We start from the raw sequence: 19375 nt of genomic DNA, 5'->3' as shown, positions 1-19375 counted from the left end.
AGACGGCCTGAGTCTAAATCCCCATCTGCCACTCAGTGGCAAAGTAATCTTGGACAAGTTAACCTAACTAGAGATAATATAGTTCCTACCTATCGTGTAGGGTTGTCGTGAGGATTACAGAACTCCATTAATGTAAACTGTCTATCACAGTGCCTGCCACAGAGTAAATAAACACTGTGAGTGGTAGACACAATCATTGGTCCCTGTTCATCACCTTGCCTGGAGTCCATGCCCTGGCCTTGCCTCCTCAAGGGTAGGATGAAATTCCTTGCCTCTGTGACTTTGGGTCTGGCCATGTCACTTGCTTTGGTCAAGAGAAAGGGACGGAAGTAGCAGTGGACCAGTTCTGAACCTAGGCCTTAGGGGATCTGGAAAATTCCTATGTCCTCTTAAACTTCTGCCATCACCACGAGAAGACTCTCCCTGAGGTCACTGGTGACTCTTCAGTCTGGGCTCCAAAATGTGGAGCTGGGCCATTGAGCCTGGCCTGGCATAGGTCAGCCCATTCTTGGGAAACCCATGGAGCAGTGAGAACAAATGATCATTGCTTTAAGCCTGTGAGTTTTGGGATGGTTTTTCTCCACATTATTGCAGCAATATAACCTGCCCAAGAGAAGTAACGTGTATGGTATAGTGCTTGGGACAGAGCAAACACTGAGGGTAGCTCCCTGTCCACAGTAGCTGCGGCAGGTCACCAGGCTGGCCCTTGACATCCTTGCCAGACCTGCAGAGCTGCCTTCCTTCCATGGTCATGTTATCAGCCACAGCTTAAGCAGGGACACAGGACCACTGTGATGGATAGATGGATGGATGGATGAATGGGTGGATGGATGGGTGAATGGATGGATGGATAGATAGATGTCAGACAAAGAAATCATGATAGATGATAGATAGATAGATAGATAGATAGATACATAGATACATAGATACATAGATAGATAGATGATACAGAGATCATACTAGCTAGCCAGATAACAGGTAGATAGATAGGTGGGCAGGTAGATAGGTAGACAGATGGATGGATAGATAGATAGATAGATGATAGATAGATAGATAGATAGATAGATAGATAGATAGATAGATAGAGAAATGGATCTGCTGCAAGGACCTGGCCTTTCACAGTCATGCGGGCTGGTCAAGCAGTCTCTGTAAGGCCTTTTTGCTGTGTCTGATGCTGGAACTCGAAGCCCACAGGCAGGTGGTCAGGAAGAGAAGATACCTGTAGACTGGGGGAGCAAGGACAAGGTGGAGCCCACGAGGACAGACTGAGAGCTGTCAGTGCTTGTTGCTTCTGGCCTTGGTGGTATGAATGTCTTTCTGAAGCCAGGGCCCCCACCATGGCACTAAACATACACACCTGGCCTATGGAGGTGGGGCAGCGGAAGGAGGAGCCAGGGAAGGTGGAGGCCCAGATGGCTGCCCCACAAAGACGGGCAGAGCCCGCAGGTAATCGACTCCACAAATGGGCTGTGAAATGCCTGCTGCATCCCTCTGCCCCCACCCGCCAAGTCTCCCGCAAGAATCTCTCTTGTAATCCAGCCTAATGGAAACACCCAGGAGCAGGAATTCTGAGAAGCATGGATCAGCTCAGCCAAGTTGACATGTTGCAAAGTTACTGGGCCTCAAAAATACCTTCAGACCAATTTTTAGGAATGAAGTTACTGATGAAATGAGTTCTTGCAGTGTTGGGACTGAGGGTAATCTTTTCCAGGGGTATTTCTGCTCCAAATCTATTAGCCAAAGGAATATTTCTGTGATGATGATGTCTCTTGGCACAAAGAGGGGAAGCTTGTTGAACACCCACTAAGGCTGAGGAATATTACATATTTTGTCTCATTTCATCCTTGAAAGCTTTTTGGGATGGGCAATTTATCAAACCTATATCACAGATGAGGACAGTGGGGTTCAAGGCCCCTTGTCAGTTCTCATAGGCCAGGCCTGGAGCTCTGTAAGGAAGTGAAGATTTATCTTCACAGTGTAGGGAAGAGTTGCTGCCACGCAGATGCCTGGTGGCTGAATCTAACTGTGCTTAAATTCGTATTGTCCTAGTGGCTAAGGATGGTGAGCAGCCTTTCCTGTGCTCATGTGCCTCCATATATCCTCTTTAGTGAAGCATCTGTCCAAGTTTTTTTTCCCATTTTTAAGCTGGTTTGTTTTCTTACCATTGATTGTGAGAGTTCTTTATATAGTCTGGATACAAGTCCTTCATTGGATGTGTGATGAAATAATATTTTCTCCCAGTCTGTAGCTTGTGTTTTCATTCTCCTGTCTCTTTCAGAGAACATATTTTTAAATGTTATGAAATCCAATTTCCCAAATTTCTCCTTTTATGGACCATGTTTTTTGGTGTCATGTATAAAAACTTTTTGTCTAACCTCAGGGCATAAAGACTTTTTCTGCTATGGTTGCTTCTAAAAAATGTTGTGGTTTTATATTTTATATTAGCTGTATGGTCTATTTTGAGGCAATTTTTGTGAGGTGTGAGGTTTAGGTCAAGGTTCATTATTTTTTTCTGCCTATGGATATCCAGTTGTTTCAACATCATATGTTTTAATTCTTTTCCTATTGAATTGCCTTGGCGCTTTTGTTCAAAATCCATTGTTATATTTTGTGGGTCTATTTCTGGATTCTCTATTCCAAGGGTTGGCAAATGTTTTCTGTGAAGGGTAAAATAGTAAATGTTTTAGGCTTTGTGGGCCATATGATCTCTGCTTCATATGCTTTTATTATTTAAAAAAAACCCTTTAAAAATGTAAAAACCATTATTAGCTCATTGGTCATACAAAAAGAGACCATGGCCAGTGTGTATTAGTCTATTCCCATGCTACTATGAAGAGATACCCTAGACTGGGTAATTTATAAAGGAAAGAGGTTTAATTGATACACAGTTCGGCATGGCTGGGGATGCCTCAGGAAACTTACACTCATGGCGGAAGGGGAAGCAGGCACTTCCTTCTTCACAAGGCAGCAGGAGAGAGAAGTGCCAAGCAAAGGGGGAAAAGTCCCTTATAAAACCATCAGATCTTGTAAGAACTCACTCACTATCATGGGAACGGCATGGGGATAACCATTCCTATGATTCAATTACCATAAAATGTTTTGGTTTTATATTTTATATTTGCTCTATGGGAACCACCGGGTCCCTACCACAACATGTGGGGACTATGGAAACTACAATTGAAGATGGGATTTGGGTGGGGACACAGCCAAACCGTATCAGCCAGATTTTGCCTTTGGGCTACAGTGCATGACCCTGCTCTGCTCTGTTCCATTGAGCTGTGTCTTCCCATCACCAATACCACCCTGTCTTGATGATGCCAGCTTTACAGTACATCTTAAAAGCAGGTTGTGTGAGTGCTTTATTGTGTCTTTTAATTGAGGCTTTTAGGCCGTTTTCATGTTATGTAATTATTGATATGTTTGGATTTAGGTCAACCATTTCATTCTTTGTTTTCTCTGTTGCTTCTTTTTGTTGTTATTATTCCTGTTACTCTTTTTTGCCTTCTTTTGGGTTATTTGAACATGTTTTTAGTATTCCATTTTGATGTCTCTATTGTGGTTTTGCCTACATCCTTTTGTATAGTTTGTTTGGTCTTTTTCTGATTGCACTAGGGATTAGAATATATATAACTTTGCACAGTCTGCAGATGAATACTTGCCCACTTCAAGTGGAATGTAGTTCTAGAACCCCATACAGGTCCTTAACCTTCTCCACTTATGTAATACTTGTCTTTGTGACACCTACATAAATGGAAAACTCCATCAAACAATGTTGTACTTTTTTCCTCTTAACTGTTGAACGTATTTTAAAGAACCCAGGAAGTAGGAGTAGTCTACTGTATTCCTGCAAACACTTACCACTTCTGCTGCTCTTCCTCCAGTCCTGATGCTCCACGTTTCCTTCTGGGATCACTTCCCTTCTGCCTTCTAGGGCAGGTCTATGGGCAATGAACCCTCATAGTTTTCCTTTATCTGAGAATGTCTATTTATCTCACAGTGTCTATTTTACCAAGGATATTTTCATGAATAACGAGTTCTGGGTTGACAGTTCTTTTCTTTCAGCACTTTAAAAATATTTCACTTACTCCTGGCTTTCATGGTTTCCGATGAGAAATCTCCAGTCCCCTCAGATGAACTCCTATTAATCTTTCAAAATCTAAATCAGATCTTTTTTCTTTTTTTAACTTTTATCTTAAATTCAAGGGTACAAGTGCTTGTTTGTTACATAGGTAAACTTCTGTCATGGGGGTTTGTTGTACAGATTATTTAATCACCCAATTAAGCCTAGTACTCTTCAGTTACTTTTCCTGATCCTCTTCCCCCTCCCAGCCAGATATTTTTTCTTATTCAAATCATTCTTATCTTTCATCCCTTCCCCGTTAGTTGCTCACCTCTCCTATGAGAAAGAGAGAGAGAGAGAGAGAGAGAGAGAGAGAGAAAGAAATAAGAACAACAACAAGAAGAGAATAAGAAGAAGCAAAAGAAGGAGAAGGAGGAGGAGAAGGAGAAGGAGGAGGGGAAGGAGGGGGAGGGGAGGGAGGAGAAGGAGGAGAAGAGGAAGAGGAGGAAGAGGACGAAGAAGAAGAAAGAAGAAGAAAGAAGAAGGAGAAGGAGAAAGAAGAAGAAAGAAGAAGAAAGAAGAAGAAGAAAGAAGAAGAAAGAAGAAGATAAAGGAACCCCCCTACTGTTATCCTTTTCTGGGTGTATTTATTTTTTATTTTATAGAACTGGGGTCTTACTCTGTTGCCCAGGCTGGAGGACAGTGGTCCAAGCACTGCAGCCACAAACTCCTGGGCTCAAGCAATCCTCCTGCCTCAGCCTCCCCAGTAGCTGGGACTAGAGGCACATACCACTACACCTGGCTTCTTCTGGGTTTAGAACCAACTCAAATACAGACTCAGCAGACAGATGGAGGTTGCAAAGTTGGTCTTACTGTTAAAAAAGCTGGATTGAGGATGTGGTAGGTTACATTTTTTTTTGTTTTTTTGAGACAGGGTCTCACCCTCTTGCCCAGGCTAGAGTTGCAGTGGTGCCGTCACAGCTCACTGCAGTCCCCACATCCCTGGGCTCAGGTGATGCTCCTACCTCAGCCTCCCAAGTAGCTGTGACTGCAGGTGCATGTCACCATGCCCAGCTGTTTTCTTTTTGTAAAGACAGGGTTTCACCATTTTGCCCAGGCTGATCTTGAACTCTTGAGCTCAAGCAATCCTTTGGCCTCCCAAAGTGCTGGGATTACAGGCCTGTGCCACTATGCCTGGTCTGGATTGTTGCTTGGATACCTGTCTCCCCTCACTGTATAGAAGCGAGCTTCTTAGTTCCACTAACCTGGGGCTCAGCCATATGCTTTGCTTTCGGTTCCTAGCCTAGGCCCAAAGAGGCTCCTGTGTTATTTCTTGCCTGTTTGTCCTTCTGCCGTCACTGCTAGATGTCCGAACAATCCTCTGGTCCCAGGGAGAGGAGTGGCACAGGAGCAGAGCTGAGCTGCTCCAGCAAGCCCAGCCTCGCTAAGTCCACCTCAGCTGACTCGCAGACTTAGGAGCTAAACAGATGCCTCCTGTTGTAAGCATTTTTTTTTCGAAGTCTCGCTTTGTCACCCAGGCTGGAGTACAGTGGTGCGATCTCGACTCACTGCAACCTCCGCCTCCTGAGTTCAAGTGATTCTTCTGCCTCAGCCACCTGAGTACCTGGGACTACAGGCGTGTGCCACCACACCCAGCTAATTTCTGTATTTTTAGTAAAGACAGGGTTTCACCATATTGGCCAGGCTGCTCTTGAACTCCTGACCTTCTGATTCACCTGCCTCAGCCTCCCAAAGTGAGCCACTGCGCTCAGCCTGTAAGCATTTTTATTAGACAGCACTACTGGACTGCAGTTAACTTATTCTGAAATTGGTACCTAGAATCGGAGGCTGCTGCTCCTAAAGTATGTAGCAGAGGTTTGGAACTGGGCAGTGAGGAAATACAGAGGCAGCTGGGAAAACTGGCAAGAAAGATGGTGACCTGTGTTATGTGGTGGAGAGACATCTGGTAAAATTATTGCCTATGATACTTTGGGAGGGAGAAAATGGACCTATGAGTTAGTGGAGTTGGGCAGGACAGTTTCCAGGCAGAATATTGTAAACATGAGCTTTTCGAGCTGCAAATGATAAGGTTCTACAAGTAAGAGATGAGTTCGGAAAGGAACTAGCCAGTGTACAAGCAGAATTTAGAAAACAAAATCACTTCCCATCTCCGGGCTCTCCAGCCAGTAAAAGGTCCTCAAATTAATATTAGGTTGGTGCAAAATAATTGTGGCATAAAAGTAATTATTTTTGCACCAATCTAATATCTGGCCTGGGAGGCAAAGACCAGATCCAGAGCTACGTTGGTGAAGCATGCCTCAGAGTGGAGACGACATCAGGGATGTACCCTTAATGGTAATGCCCTTTGTCATCAGGTCCTTGCAAGGAATAAGGTGACATCAAGCATATCCTTTTAGCAACAACAGGGTGCCTACAAACTATCAGGATGTGGCCTACAGCAGCCTGATGTGGGGGTACACATTGTCAGATGTAGAGAGGCATATTGCCAAAGGAATTTGGGTGTGGCTTCTGACACACAGTGGGCTGGAGTCAAATACATGGAAAACTCCTGAGATGCTTGAGAGATCGCCCTGGGCAAAGGCATTGCCCAGGACTCAAGGAAACTGAGACTGTTTGAACCTAAAGAACCTTAGGTTCCCAACTTCCTACAGGCAGGAAGAAGCTGAAAGTTACTCTGCTACCAAAGGGACTGTTTTCCAACATCCTCATCAGAAGTTGAAAGGATGATGGAAAAGGAAGAAGGCCCCAGAGGTGGAAGCTAGAACTGCAGCGCATGATGGCCTGGGGGCCGCTCGGAGCACCCCACCTCCAGAGCAGGGGCGTTGCAACATTTGCCCGGCAGGACTTCAGATGCCTGAACCAGGGACTGCTGTGTGCCTCCGTCTCCCTTTCTAGATGGGAGTGCTTATTAGTGTTATTCTAGCCCTGGTCCACCACTGTATGTTGGGTGTATGAGCAGGGTGCGACGGGCAGAAAACTTGTCTTTTTAGCTGGTAAGACTCTGGGTCAAGAAGAACCACACCCAGATATAGACCACAAGATCCTGGACTTTAAGCCTGAGGAAGTCTGACTGGAGAGTTTTTTCTTTTTTTCTGGGGGTGTTGATTGGGTATATTCTGCATGTGGAACATGAATAACTGTCTCTAGGAAGGCAGGCTGTGGTAGACTGGATTACTGTCGGGAAATATTTGCTCTCTCCTGCTCACTTCCACAGGAGTACCCTTCCCCACTGCATGGGTGCTGGCCACGTGACTTGCTTTGGGGACCTGCAGCTGCTGGCTTGCCCTCCTGTGCTTCTGTCATTGCTAGTGTCTTGGTCCTGGGAGGAAGATGTGTCACATTGGGCGAGGCCAAGCCACCAAGACTAGATGACCCCAGCTGAGCCACAGATGGAGACAGCCCAGGCAAGCCCGACCCGGGGCAGCCAACCTTCAGACCTTCAGGTTCATGAGCTAACTACATGCTTATTGTTATACGGTGCTGAGGTTTCATGGATGTTGTTATGCAGCGTGACTGTGGCCATCGTTACCTGACACAGAGGAGACGGCTCGTCTGAATGGCCACAGTGGGCTCTTAATTCTGTGGCTCGTGCAACCTCAGGTGGCACTGAACATTAGGCCTCACCCTCTCCACAAAGTAGGGCAGAGCTGCTTCCAGAGGCTTAACAAGTGGTGAAGCAGAGAAGGTGTGAGCCCCGAAGGTGGGCTTTGGAAAGAAGAGGAGGGAAGGGCAGAGCTGTGCATGCTCACTTCCTCCCTGGGAGCTCGCTGAGTGACATTGCTCCTTGGGGAGGAGAGGGGCCTTTCCGCTAGGAAATGTTGGCCAGAGAAGTGGTGGCTCCCTGATGCACAGTGGAGGCTGTGGGATGCCTGCGGAAAGGAAACCTGCTCAATTCTATTCTCCTTGGGGGTTTCCTGCAAGTGTCTGACCACAAAACCCTTCCCCAGTCCATGTGTCTCATGCCTTCCAGGCAAAGATGATGTCCCATGTGTCTTTGGTGTCCACACTGCCCAGCCTGCGTGCTAAGGCTTCTCTCCTGGAGAGGAGAGGGTAAAGGGGTCTGGGCTGGGTGGGTGTTCAGAGGCCCGGCGTGCCTGGCCCTTAGAAAGTGCCCTCTTACCCCTCTAGTTCAGTCCTGGGGCTCTGCTCCCTGCTCCGTCTCTGGCCCTACCCCCAGATGGGGCCTCATGACTCATTCAAGGGCTCCCTGAGGTTTACTGTAGGGGCCAACAGCTGACTGCCTGCCCACTGGACCCAGGCTTTCCCTGTCCACCTGCTGGGCGGCCCCCTAGAGCTCAGAGCCCCTGCTCGTGGTTGCTCCCCATGGGCCCCTTTGCCAAGGCCAACTGCTGGGCATCCTGGAGGTGCCACCTGCCTGCCCTGACTCCTTCTACCTGCACCAGAGCCTTGGGGGTTTGCCCATCTCACCCCGCCCCACCCTGATGAAATATGCTCCATCAGAGGGCCCACCAAAGGGAGGGTTCTGACCCTAGGAGTGTTTGGGTCTATACCCCGGTCTGCAATGCATATAGATGTTCAGAGTGGCTCACCGGAAGAGCAGTCAGATATTCACTGTGAAATGTCAAACCCTGCCCAGCCCCAAGGAGACAACAAACAAACAGCCAGTAAATGCCTCAGCATTAAACATTTCTTGGCAAAGGCGGGATAGTCAATTTTGACACTGTTAAGAAAAAATACAGCCTAATTTCTGCTCAAGTGCACCAAATTTACTGCCCAGGTTCTCATTAACTACTGTCAAGGGAGAAGCAGATAGACAAGATAAATTATGAAAAAATTACTTTTTTAATGTACAAAAAGACTTATTTACAAGTTGAGCATGTCATCTCAATTCATAGCATGTAGAAAAAGCTAAAAATGTTTTGGAGATATAAATTTGGCTGGACGACTCACCTACAGTATATTCAGGGATGTCTTCTGTACAGAATATATACAGGTTGGGACTGGCAAGGGAAATCCTATCTCAGGAAGGCGATGAACACCACCGCAGAGCCACAGACCCTTAGCAATGTTCCCTGGCTTTCATTTGCAGTTGGCCTTGTCTCTGGACAGAGTTTGATGTGCTGGGACGCAGTGGGCCCAGATGATGATGTTGGCCTTGTCCTCAAACTCTCCTAAGAAGTTCCTCATTAAGGCCAAGGTCACAGTCAGAGTCACAATCTGAGTGGTGCTGTTTGGCAAGGTTGCCACACATTCCCCATGAAAAGGTTTGGGGTGTGTGTGTGTGTGTGTGTGTGTGTGTGTGTGTGTGTGTATGGTGGGGAAGATGCACCAATTCACCCTACAGTGTGTTCAGGAATGATGTCTCCTGAAGCCAGTTCCAAATTCCATTTCCAGGTGGGTCTTGATCACACTGAACAGGAAAATTCAACGATGCTCCCTCAGAGTCCTGAGGATCAACCCCTTTCCCTTTCCACCCCCAACCACACCACCTACACGTGTCATCATTCTCTGCCCAGTGACTCAGTGGGCAGAAGGAAGGGAATCCGGAGGATACCAGGCATGCACACTGTGGCGTGGTGGAGAACACTGGGCTGCTGGTGAGTGCTGGGGGACTGGGCTGCCGTCAGGCCCTGGAGTTTTTGGTGGTAAAGTGGGTGGACGTTGCATTGGAGAAACAGGATTGGGTAAACACGCAACTTCCTCTTCCTACTGAGAGATCCCTAGGGCGGCCTGAGGCTGGGCCCCGGGTGCACCCTCACTCCTCGAGGCCTCAGTCCATCCCTAACCCACAGCGGCTCCAGCAGCCCCGAGGTATTTAGAAACAAGTCTTTTCAGGAAGGGCTACATTCTACATGCAAACACTGTAAACACGGTCTGGAGAGGCCAGGGCAGCTTCTGGGCTTGCCCCAAGGAGTACATTTTTTCTTTCCTTTTTCTGGTGATACTTACATACTTTATTCATTCATATATACTTGGATGCTTTATTCATTCATATACACTTGGATGGGCTGCCAGTCCCAGACTCGGCTTTACGGAGTAGAAGAGCCAGCTCTACCAAACCTGGAATCAGAATGTGCTCCTGAATCATCCAGGTATAATCTGTGCTTTTCCTCTATGACAATGTATGTTAGAGACCTCAAGAGTTAGGCTTCATAGAGGAATTCAGGTGGACCAGGAATTCCTTTTCCTTCCAAGTAGTAGAATAAAAAGCTCATCTTTCCGGAGCAGAGTATCCAGTATAGCATTCAGATTCAAACCCAAATGCTCCCTACCATCTTTCTGCATATCCTTTGAAAGGTTTTGGCCAAAGTAATCCCTCGTTAGCCGAATGTCAGCCGTGAAGAAGCCGGAACAGCGCGGTCCTGTAAGCACCAAAGGCTGGAAAGCACTGTGTAAATGAGTTTTGCATTCCTTCCTGTCCTATGGAGACTTTTTTCATTGTTCTGAGGAATAATCCAAAAGACCAGAGAGGATGCCCATAAACCTTCTCTTACAACATCTGTCATCTGAAGCGGCCATTGCGCAACAACCCCTCAAGCCTATTTAACACTTTTTTGGAAAAAGACAAAACAGCTGGAACCCCCAGGCTCTGGGCAGCGATGACCCCTCCGGGTGCACTCAGCACCAGGCGCTCGGGGCTCTAGGTCATCATGTTGAGGAACTTGCTCTCCTCGGCGAGGCTGGTGAGCATGGAGCTCATGTCCCCGACAGCCATGTTGCTGATGCCTGCGGGGATGGAGGGCAGGGTCAAGGAGTTTCGGGGGGTGGTGAGGCGGGAGGAGTTCTGGGAGAGGCTGTGGAGGAGGCTGGGGCTCAGAGCACCCGAGAACAAACTCGAGTGATCGCCATCATCCATGATGGCATCGAAGTCAATCTGGGGGGCCTCCAGGAGCTGGGAGTCCACAGTGCTGGACACCTGGTTGACCCCTGGTGAGGGCAAGGGCTGGGGCTGGATGCTGTCCTGACAGGCCTGTGGCTGTGGTGGCTGGGACCGCATGACCTGGCAGCTCCCGAGGTTCTCCAGGCCTCCATCTTGTTCGTACATGTGGATCTGGCCGTAGTAGTAGAGCATGCTGTGGTCCGGGGCCCCACCTGCGTCCTGCGGAGGCGGCTGGGGAGGCACTGACCCCATGTTGCCCATCGCTCCCTTGGGCACAGCCTCTGCTGTTTCCTGACTGGACGGCATGGCAGCCATGGCATGGCCTGTGGCCCTGGCGTAGGCCAGCTGCTGCTGCACAGCACGTACCCCACGGTGGCGGCCAGCGGGGCTGGGCTCGAGGGGAGGCCGGGGCTGCACTAGGCCAAAGCCTGCTGTAGCCACCCCCATCGGGCCTGTTTGGGGCTCCATGAAGCCAGGCTGGCGGGCAGGCAGAAGGCTGGGGACCTGGTGGTAGCCCTCCTGGCTCATGGAGGCTGCCAGGTGATGGCTCTGCTGTGGGTAGCTCTGGATTGGGTGAGGTGGTGGCACTCCAGCCAGGGCTGAATTGGGGACCCCAAGTTCCCTGTGGCGATTGCCCATCATGGTGGGGTCAGGTGCAACTTCTGTCTGCTGGGGGTGCCCCAGATGCCCTGGCTTGGCTGGCATGTTGCTGCAGGATTGGGGGAACTGGTTGAGGGCCCCACTGATGGTGCTGGGGCTCAGCTGGGGGTGGACTTGGCCATAGCAGGCATGCGGGCTCATAGTGGTAGTCATGCCAGGACACTGGCTGCCTGCCACTGGCTGTCGCAGCTGCTGCATGTAGTTTACCCTGGGGATGCCCTGGGAGGGGGCTCCGCTGCGGGGCTGAAGGTGTGGCTGCGTGCTGTCCAGGCCCCCAGGGCTTGCCTGTAGGCCTTGCGGACTGTAGCCCGGGTACTGGCCAAAGGCAGGCTTCTGCTGCACCACCGCCAGGTTGCCCTGAGGAAAGGGTGGAGGCTTCACCTGGCTGGCCAGGGCGTCTACGGTGCCGGAGCTCACCTCGTTCCACTGCACAGGCATGTTATTTTTGTTCAGGCTGGAGGGCGCCCCAAAGCCTAACTGGCATCCTCCCAGCATAGGGGCGGAGGGGCCCACGTTGGAGTCCGCAGCCACCATCCTGCGCTGGCCGTGCAGCCCCGGGCTGGGTAGTTTGGGGTTGTCAGAGAAGCCAGTGCTTTCCGTGGGATACACCTGCCCGGCGCCCTCGTCCAGAGCGCCACTGGCGTGCGCCTTGATGTACTGCACCACGTCGTCTGGCAGCACCAGGTCGTCCTCCGGCAGCCCCAGGTCGGCATCGGGCCCCGCGCCGTCCACTCCTGCCGCCACGGCCTCCATCGCCACGTTCTCGCTGATGCTGGGCGGCCGGGGCGAGTAGGCGCCGCGGGCCAGGCCGCCGTCGGTGCTCGGGTGGCTCTGCAGGCGGAGGCCTCGCCTGTCCGCACAGGGCGGCAGCGGGCCGGGGTTCACGTTGTGGGTGCTGTGGAAGCGCTGCACCCGCGGCAGGGACAGGGCATCGGGCCGCCGCACAGGGTCGCTGGCCCGCCTGGCTCCGCCGCCTGGAGCCTCGTGAGGGAAGGCGGGCGCAGCCCCCGCGTGGCCGTGGCCATAGGTCGGCCCGTCGCTGCCACGCCGCGGCCCCAGTGGGCGTGGGCAGCCGGCGGGCAGCGTGCGCTCGGGCGCGTCCAGCAGCGCCAGCCTGGTCCGCAGGCTCATGCGCTCCAGGCCCGGCAGCGGAGTGGGCGGGGGGCCGCCAGTGGCTGCCGCGTACTTGGCCCGCAGGCTGTACTGCTGCGCCGGCGTGAGGTTGAGCAGCCCGGAGCCGCCGCTGCACTGGCTGGCCTCGCTCGAGCGCCGCGACGCGTCCGTGGAGATGGGGTCGTAGGAGTCAGCGGAGCTCGCGTTGTGCGGGCGGCCGGCGCCCAGGGGCGAGGCCTCGCTGGAGCGGCGGCTGGAGAAGTAGGGGGAGATGCCGGAGGAGCGGCGGCTCACGGTGTAGGCCGAGCTGACCGTGCTGGTGGAGCTGTCGCGGCGCTCCTGCAGCTGGCTCAGCATGGTCACCTCGCTCGCGGACAGCTCCGACAGCCGCGGGTTGGGCAGCAGCCCCGCGGGCCCGCCGCCCCCACTGCCACTGAAGTTTTCCAGGATGGAGCCTGCGGGAAAGCAGAGGGGTCATCACCGGGACAAGGGTGGGTGGCTGCTTGCTTTGACCATGCTCAGTCATCGCACTGGGCCTGGAGCCCGAGAAGAGGGCTTGGAACACAGTGCACTCAGGAGATGCATGCTTTCTTTCTCTCTTTCTCTTTTTAGAGACAGGATTTCCCAGGCTGGCCTTGAACTCCTGGGCTCAAGGGATCCTCCCTCCTCAGACTCTGGAGTAGCTAGGGCATACGTGGGCCACCATGCCCAGTGAGCAGATGGTTTTTCAATTAAAAAGGGGGAGGAAAAAGCAATATGTAAACAAATGGTGGCACTTATTGCTAAGGGTGGGCGAGGGGAAGCCAGGAGGCCTAAGTCCCTATCTTAACTTTACCATTATCTGTCTGGCCTTGAATTCTCCTTTCTCTGGCCCTCAGTTTCTGTAGCTGTAGATAAATGTGCCTCTCCATAGGACTGAGTTACGCAGAGGAGGGGATGAGCAGCTCAGGAAGGCCCAGGTTGGTCTCCTGGCACAGTACCCTCACAGTCTGTGGAGGTGTTGCCACCTAGGTGTCCCTGAGATGGAGTTTAAGGAGCAGGCTATTACAGGGAGTACCCTGAGGTCCATACCCATGGAAGGAAAGACAGGCTGCAAGAGTGGGCAGAGGAGACGTGAGCCCAGGATGATCTCACAGGGAGCCCAGGACCCCCAATGGCTCTTCAGTGCTGCCCTGAGTTGGGCACCTCTCTGAGCCTCATCTTGATGGCTGGGCCTTTACACTCCTGCAGTGACCAGTCACTGCATGTGGGGCTGCTGGGAAGGGGTGACCTTGGGTGGGGCATCTGTCTGCAACCCAGGAGATCCCTGTAGGGGGCTGAGAGTTCAAGGCCATTTACCAGTAGTCCCCACAAGTTGGGACAACGAATCCTCCCTTCAAGTGAGAGCAGGTGGTACATCAGTGTTGACCACAGTGGGCAGCCCGGCACAATCCTAGGCACAGAGTCAGTACCCAAGACATGCTCGTTAAAGACGCCTTCCATCTCAGAGCCTGGCCAACACCTCTTGAGACCGAGCACAGCGCTGCCTCCGCCATGAAGTCCTCCCTGCTCATCCCCAGCTCAATGTGCTTTCTCCTTCCTCTGCACAGCTCCACCCTAAGCTCTGGCTTTGGTGGTACCTGGCTCGTTCTGCAGTAGAGTGTCAATCTGGTGGCACAGCCTTCTAACCATACGCTCCTTTGGGACTGGAATTAAATGGCTCTCCTGCCTAGGGCCTTTGCCATGGTGCCCACAGCAAGTGCCTCATCAGTGAAGGAACGAATGGGTGAGGAAGAGGATGATGTGCACAGGGTCTGCTTGTTTTGGGGGGTTATAAGGACTCAGAATGGTGCAGTTGAAAGAGCATGGCCTTTGGCTAATCTCACCCCTGCCATTGATTTGGGTAAGGCATTTCACCTCTCTGAGCCTCAGTTTCCTTTTCTGTACTGGGCTGGTAAGATCCTGTAGGAATCCGGTGAGATAGCACTGGTGCTTGGTGGGTGCCAGCCTAGTTGGTGCTGCCCCAGACTCTCTCCTGCCCCATCTGCAAACCCCAGGCCTTTACTCACCACTTCCCGGGAGGGGAGGCAGCTTGGTGTTCCGCGTGTGTGGAGTCGGCCCGGCCCATGAGCAGGAATCCTTGAGTGACTTGAGCTTCTCCTTCTTGAGCTGCTCGAACCGGTGCATGGTGGTCATGTGTTTGCGCAGCTGGAGGCCACCAGCGGAGGCGGCAGCCAGGGCTGAGGTGTCGGCCCCTGGGGGTGTGTCATCCAGCGCCGTCAGGTCTCCCAGGCTCCCGGGCCCCGTCCCCGGCATCTCCACGCCACTGTCATTGTTGGGGGCACTGCCCAGAGGAGAGGGCTCGCTGCTGCAGGACGACTGGGCCCCGGGGCTGGACTGACACAGCTGCAGGGGACGAGGCAAGAAGGCTCAGACTCAGAGGGTATCAGATTCCACCTGGTCCTGCCTCTAGGCCTGCACAGGCACCACACCCTCGCGCACCCTGAGGGGCTGAGGGTGAGGGAAGGAAGCTGCCTTGCGGAGGAGCATGTAAAGCGTCATGAGTCTGTTTGCTTAAAACGGTCAAGTCACTTCACTTCTCTTAACCTTGGCTTCCCCAACTATGAGATGGACCTGAACTGATTCCGGTGCAGAGTTAGTGGGTGGGTGGACAGCACGCAGCATGCAGAAGGCACCCAGTATGGCACAAAAGAAGGCACTTAAACACTCCCACCAACAGCCATGTACCCTGATGAGGTGAGGAATGAAGCCTGCTGACTTGGTGGCTTCAACCAGACAGGATGATCTCAAAAGGCCAGGGGCAGGTTGTGGGAAAGGGAAAGGAGGACCAGGAGGGGGACCTGTGGGATGCAGCCCTTGTGTAAAGGGCCACCCCAAAACAGTCTTCCCTCTGGGTTAGGTAGAGTGGGGCAGGGAGCTCATGGCACATGTACACATGTCGTCCGAGAATGCCACAGAACTCGGACGACATCCACTCAGACGACATCCACAGAACTCGGATCTGGGCCTAGATGAGGCTTGCACCAGATGCACCACCTCTGGGCTCATTGTTAGGCCAAATGGCCCCAAATTCCAGCTTTCTTGGGAAGCCATGATCTTCCTTCCCATGAGGACACAGGCTTAATGGGAGCAGGGACCTTCTAGGTGTTGTCCATGGCGCCACCCACATTTTTCTGCTTGACCCTCAGGACCTTCTGTAGCCTAGACGCATGCCTTCCTGTCACTCTGTCCCTGATACAGCCTGGCGCCCCTGCTCCCCACACCTGCCAGTTCCACTCCGGCTGCCAAGGCCAATGGCCCCACCTGCAGTGCCCTGCCGTGTGCCCGTCCGGGCCCACCTGCATGGGCCTAGGAGGCCTAGACTGACAGGTGAGTCTCTGCCAGGCAGCAGCATGGACCGGCTCCCCAGCCACCCTCACTCCCCCAGCCCACCCACACATGCCCAGCTCCTTGGCTCACCTCAGTACCGTCTATCCTTAGGGGAGGTACAGTCAGGAAAAAGAGATGGAGACAAAGAACAGGTGGTTAGAACAAAAGGAGTGGACGCCAGAGGGGTGGGGATGCAGAGACAGGACAGAGGAGTGGGGGCTGGCAGTGGCACTTGGGTGCTGGCTGGAAAGGCAGACTTGCAGGGGCCACCCCCGCCCTGTGCAGGCCCACCGTACAGGGCGGCATCCCTGTCACCCAGGGTGCTGCCACACACCCAGCAGGAGCCTGGTCAGAGCAGAATGGGACCTGGACAAGATAGGTTCCATGTGAGGCCCAAGGTGGTGAAGGGGGAAAGCCAAGTTGGAGAGAGGAGGGATATCGCTGTGCCCCTACAGGGGGGCCTTAGGGCAGAGCCCGCAACCGTGGCAAGGGGTGGCCCTGGGCACGGCTATGGAGTCGCCTTGCGTGGCTGGGCTGCCCAGCTCCGCTTACCCCGGAGCTCTCGGTCTTGATGGCTCTGACGTGCAGGCAGTCCTCCACGGCCTGGCTGGTGCTGCTGGCCTCGGTGCTCTCTGGGCCGCCAGGCTCAGTGCCGGCCTCACTGTCCCCATTCTCTTTGAGCAGCGGTGTGCGGAGGTGCACGTCATTGCGCTGCTTCTTGGTGACGTGGGCATCTGGGCCGTGGACCGTTTTCACATGCTTCCGGAGAGAGCTGGGGTCTGTGTATCTCTTGGTGCAGCCTGGGATCTTGCAGATGTAGGGTTTCTGGGGAGAGAAGCAGGCCTGTGTCATGGATAGGGGTACGAGGATCAACTCTGAAGGGGCACTCTCCCTGTTCTCCTGAAGCTACCCATGCCCCTCAGCAGAGCCCAGCTGGCAACGTCAGTAGGTGCTGTGTCGAATTTGCAGCCAGTGCTCTGTGGATGGCACCATGCAGGAGCCTGGCCATAGCCTGGCTTGTCTGCACCTGTTCATGCAGTTAAGCACATGGCCACGGGGGGTCCTGCCACAAGAAGCTGGGGACACATGTGCCTCGTGTAATCACAATGCTGCCTCTCAGTGAACAGGGCAGTGGGGTTTTTAGTACTAGTAGCAAGTGTACGAGCTCAGTGTACCCTCTGACAGCACTAGCACCCCTGATTTCTCTGATGAAGAAACGCAGGATCAGGGAGGCAAAGGAACAGGTTCCAAGTCATCCAGTAATGGGGTGAAAAAACCTAGGATTTCCGAACCTCAGTCCTGGACTCATAAACATGCGCGCGCGCGCGCACACACACACACACACACACACACACACACACACCACACACCACGTCTACAGAAAAACATACACTTACAAACACACATACACACATGTGCACACACACTCCCCTCTAAGGCTGGCTCTTGTCCATAGAGACTCTGAGGGGTTCAGATGCCTTTGAAAATTCCTCTAACTTCTTACAAGCATTGGAGCAAAGTCCCTTTGGGGTCCAGGATATGTCTAAGCTTTTAAAAACATACATTTCCGAGTAAGCCTGAGCGACAGTAATTGTGTGGCTGGGCCAGGACGCCACCGGCTCTTGCCCTGCTTTCTCCCTGGTTCTCTCAGCCCAGATAGGAGCTCTGCCTACCCAGGGAGACAGAGGCTGCTCTGTGCCCCATCTACTGGGGCTGACAGCCACGGCAGGCCCAGGCAGCGCTAACAGCTGGAGCATGTCACTGCTGGCTGCCCAAGCCAACAGGCCAGGGGGCTGCCAACAAACGCCAAGCTCAGACAGCACTGCTCTGCTTCCCTCAGGCAGTGGGGCAGCTGCTCCCCAGTGGAACACCTGCTTGTGGTGGAAAGGGAATTTGGGGGTGGGGAGCAGTGACCCAGGATGTTTTCACAGCTGCAGAGGGATCATCACTGCTCTGGCACTGGGGAAAGTCACTTCATCTCTGAGTCTTCGTTTCCTCATCTAGAGGATGGGGAGGCAGAACCCCACCCAGCAGCCCCAAGTAATAGGGAGCAGATGCATGTTAAACACTCCGAGATCAGAAGGGCCACTTCCCTGCTTCAACTTCAGCTCTCGAGGACCTCATGATGGCCTTTGGGGAGGGCACTATTATATTTATTATGGAGATAAGGAAATTGAGGCACAGAGAGGGTCAGTATGCCATGGGACCTCACGGGGCATCTTTTAGAGGAAAGGATGTGGCATAGAGAAAGAGACCGGTCTGTCTAGGTCTCAGAGTCCTGGTCTGTATCTGAGGATGTATAGCTGGTCAGTGGCGGGGGCGGGACATGGGGCACCTGGCTATCTACTGGACTACAGATGCCTGGAAGCCATGGGGCGTCAGTGGGGCCCCCGTGTGCATGCCCAGTGCATGCCCCGCAGAGGTACCTCGTTGGAGTGGGTGCGATTCTGGTGCTTGGCGCGGTCCGAGGCGTTGGAGAAGGCTTTGTTGCAGCCCTCGTGCTCACACACATATGGCTTCTCCCCGGTGTGGGACCGCAGGTGTGTCTTCAGGTTCTCCAGGCGGGAGTAGGCCTTCGAGCAGCCCTCGAACTAGAAGGAGGCGGTTCAGTCAGTCAAGGCACCCCAGGGGGCCCAACCTTGAGGCCGGCTGCTGCTTCCTCCCCACCCCCTTCTCTGCTCTGCTCCACCCCATCAGCGCACTCAGAAGCATGCATTTTAAGGATATTACTTTCCTTTCCTGAAAACATGGAAAGGGCTGAAAGGTACAAAGAGAAAAATGAAAACCACCGGTCGCCCAGGGGCTGCTACTGCTGACACGCAGGTAAGTTTCATTCTGGTGAGGCTGCAATTCATCTCCACATGTCTTTAAAACCAAAATTGGGAACATATCAAGTATTCAGTTACATACTCTATTTTTTTAAATCAGCAGCATATTCCCGTATCATTAAACTCTAAACTATGACTCTGAACTGTTTCCCAGTACCACTCTCGGTTAGAATTGCCCTGTGCTCTAAAACATGCTGAGAATAAAATTCAGTCCTTCAAGTCCTTGAGTGAGTCGGCCACCCTCATCTTCACTTTGGACATGCTGGTCTCCTTTCAGTTCTTTGACTCCACTAAGTTCTTTCTGGCTTGGGGCCTCTGCATACTACCGACCCCTCTGGCTGGAAACTTCTGCAGCCCCCACCCAATCCGGTTCCTGGCCCAGGTCCCTCCCTCTCAATCTTTTAGGTCATCTCCTCTGAGAGCATTTTTCTGATATTCTCAATCACAACACTCTATCCTCTCTCCTTTATACCCCTTGGCTCG

At 52.6% G+C, this 19375-nt stretch overlaps 1 protein-coding gene across 5 annotated transcripts in view; it reads right to left on the bottom strand.

Moving 5' to 3' along the window:
• Positions 1 to 8865: 8865 nt before the first annotated feature.
• The window catches only part of GLI2 (GLI family zinc finger 2), a 257207-nt gene continuing 246697 nt past the window's right edge, over positions 8866 to 19375 (bottom strand). For all 5 annotated transcript variants that reach the window (XM_001158280.7, XM_009443195.4, XM_009443196.4 and 2 more), the window contains 4 exons: positions 18491 to 18655; positions 16617 to 16889; positions 14744 to 15080; positions 8866 to 13150 (listed from right to left, as the gene is read on the bottom strand). In XM_001158280.7, the coding sequence (XP_001158280.2) occupies positions 10683 to 13150; positions 14744 to 15080; positions 16617 to 16889; positions 18491 to 18655 (3243 nt within the window). In that variant the 3' untranslated portion in view covers positions 8866 to 10682. The remainder of the gene's footprint in view (positions 13151 to 14743; positions 15081 to 16616; positions 16890 to 18490; positions 18656 to 19375) is intronic.

The sequence above is a fragment of the Pan troglodytes genome, chromosome 13, assembly GCF_028858775.2.
Source record: "Pan troglodytes isolate AG18354 chromosome 13, NHGRI_mPanTro3-v2.0_pri, whole genome shotgun sequence".
Taxonomy (NCBI): Eukaryota; Metazoa; Chordata; class Mammalia; order Primates; family Hominidae; genus Pan; species Pan troglodytes.
The sequence above is the reverse complement of the archived record's forward strand: the minus strand, read 5'-3'. Positions and strand labels throughout refer to the sequence as shown.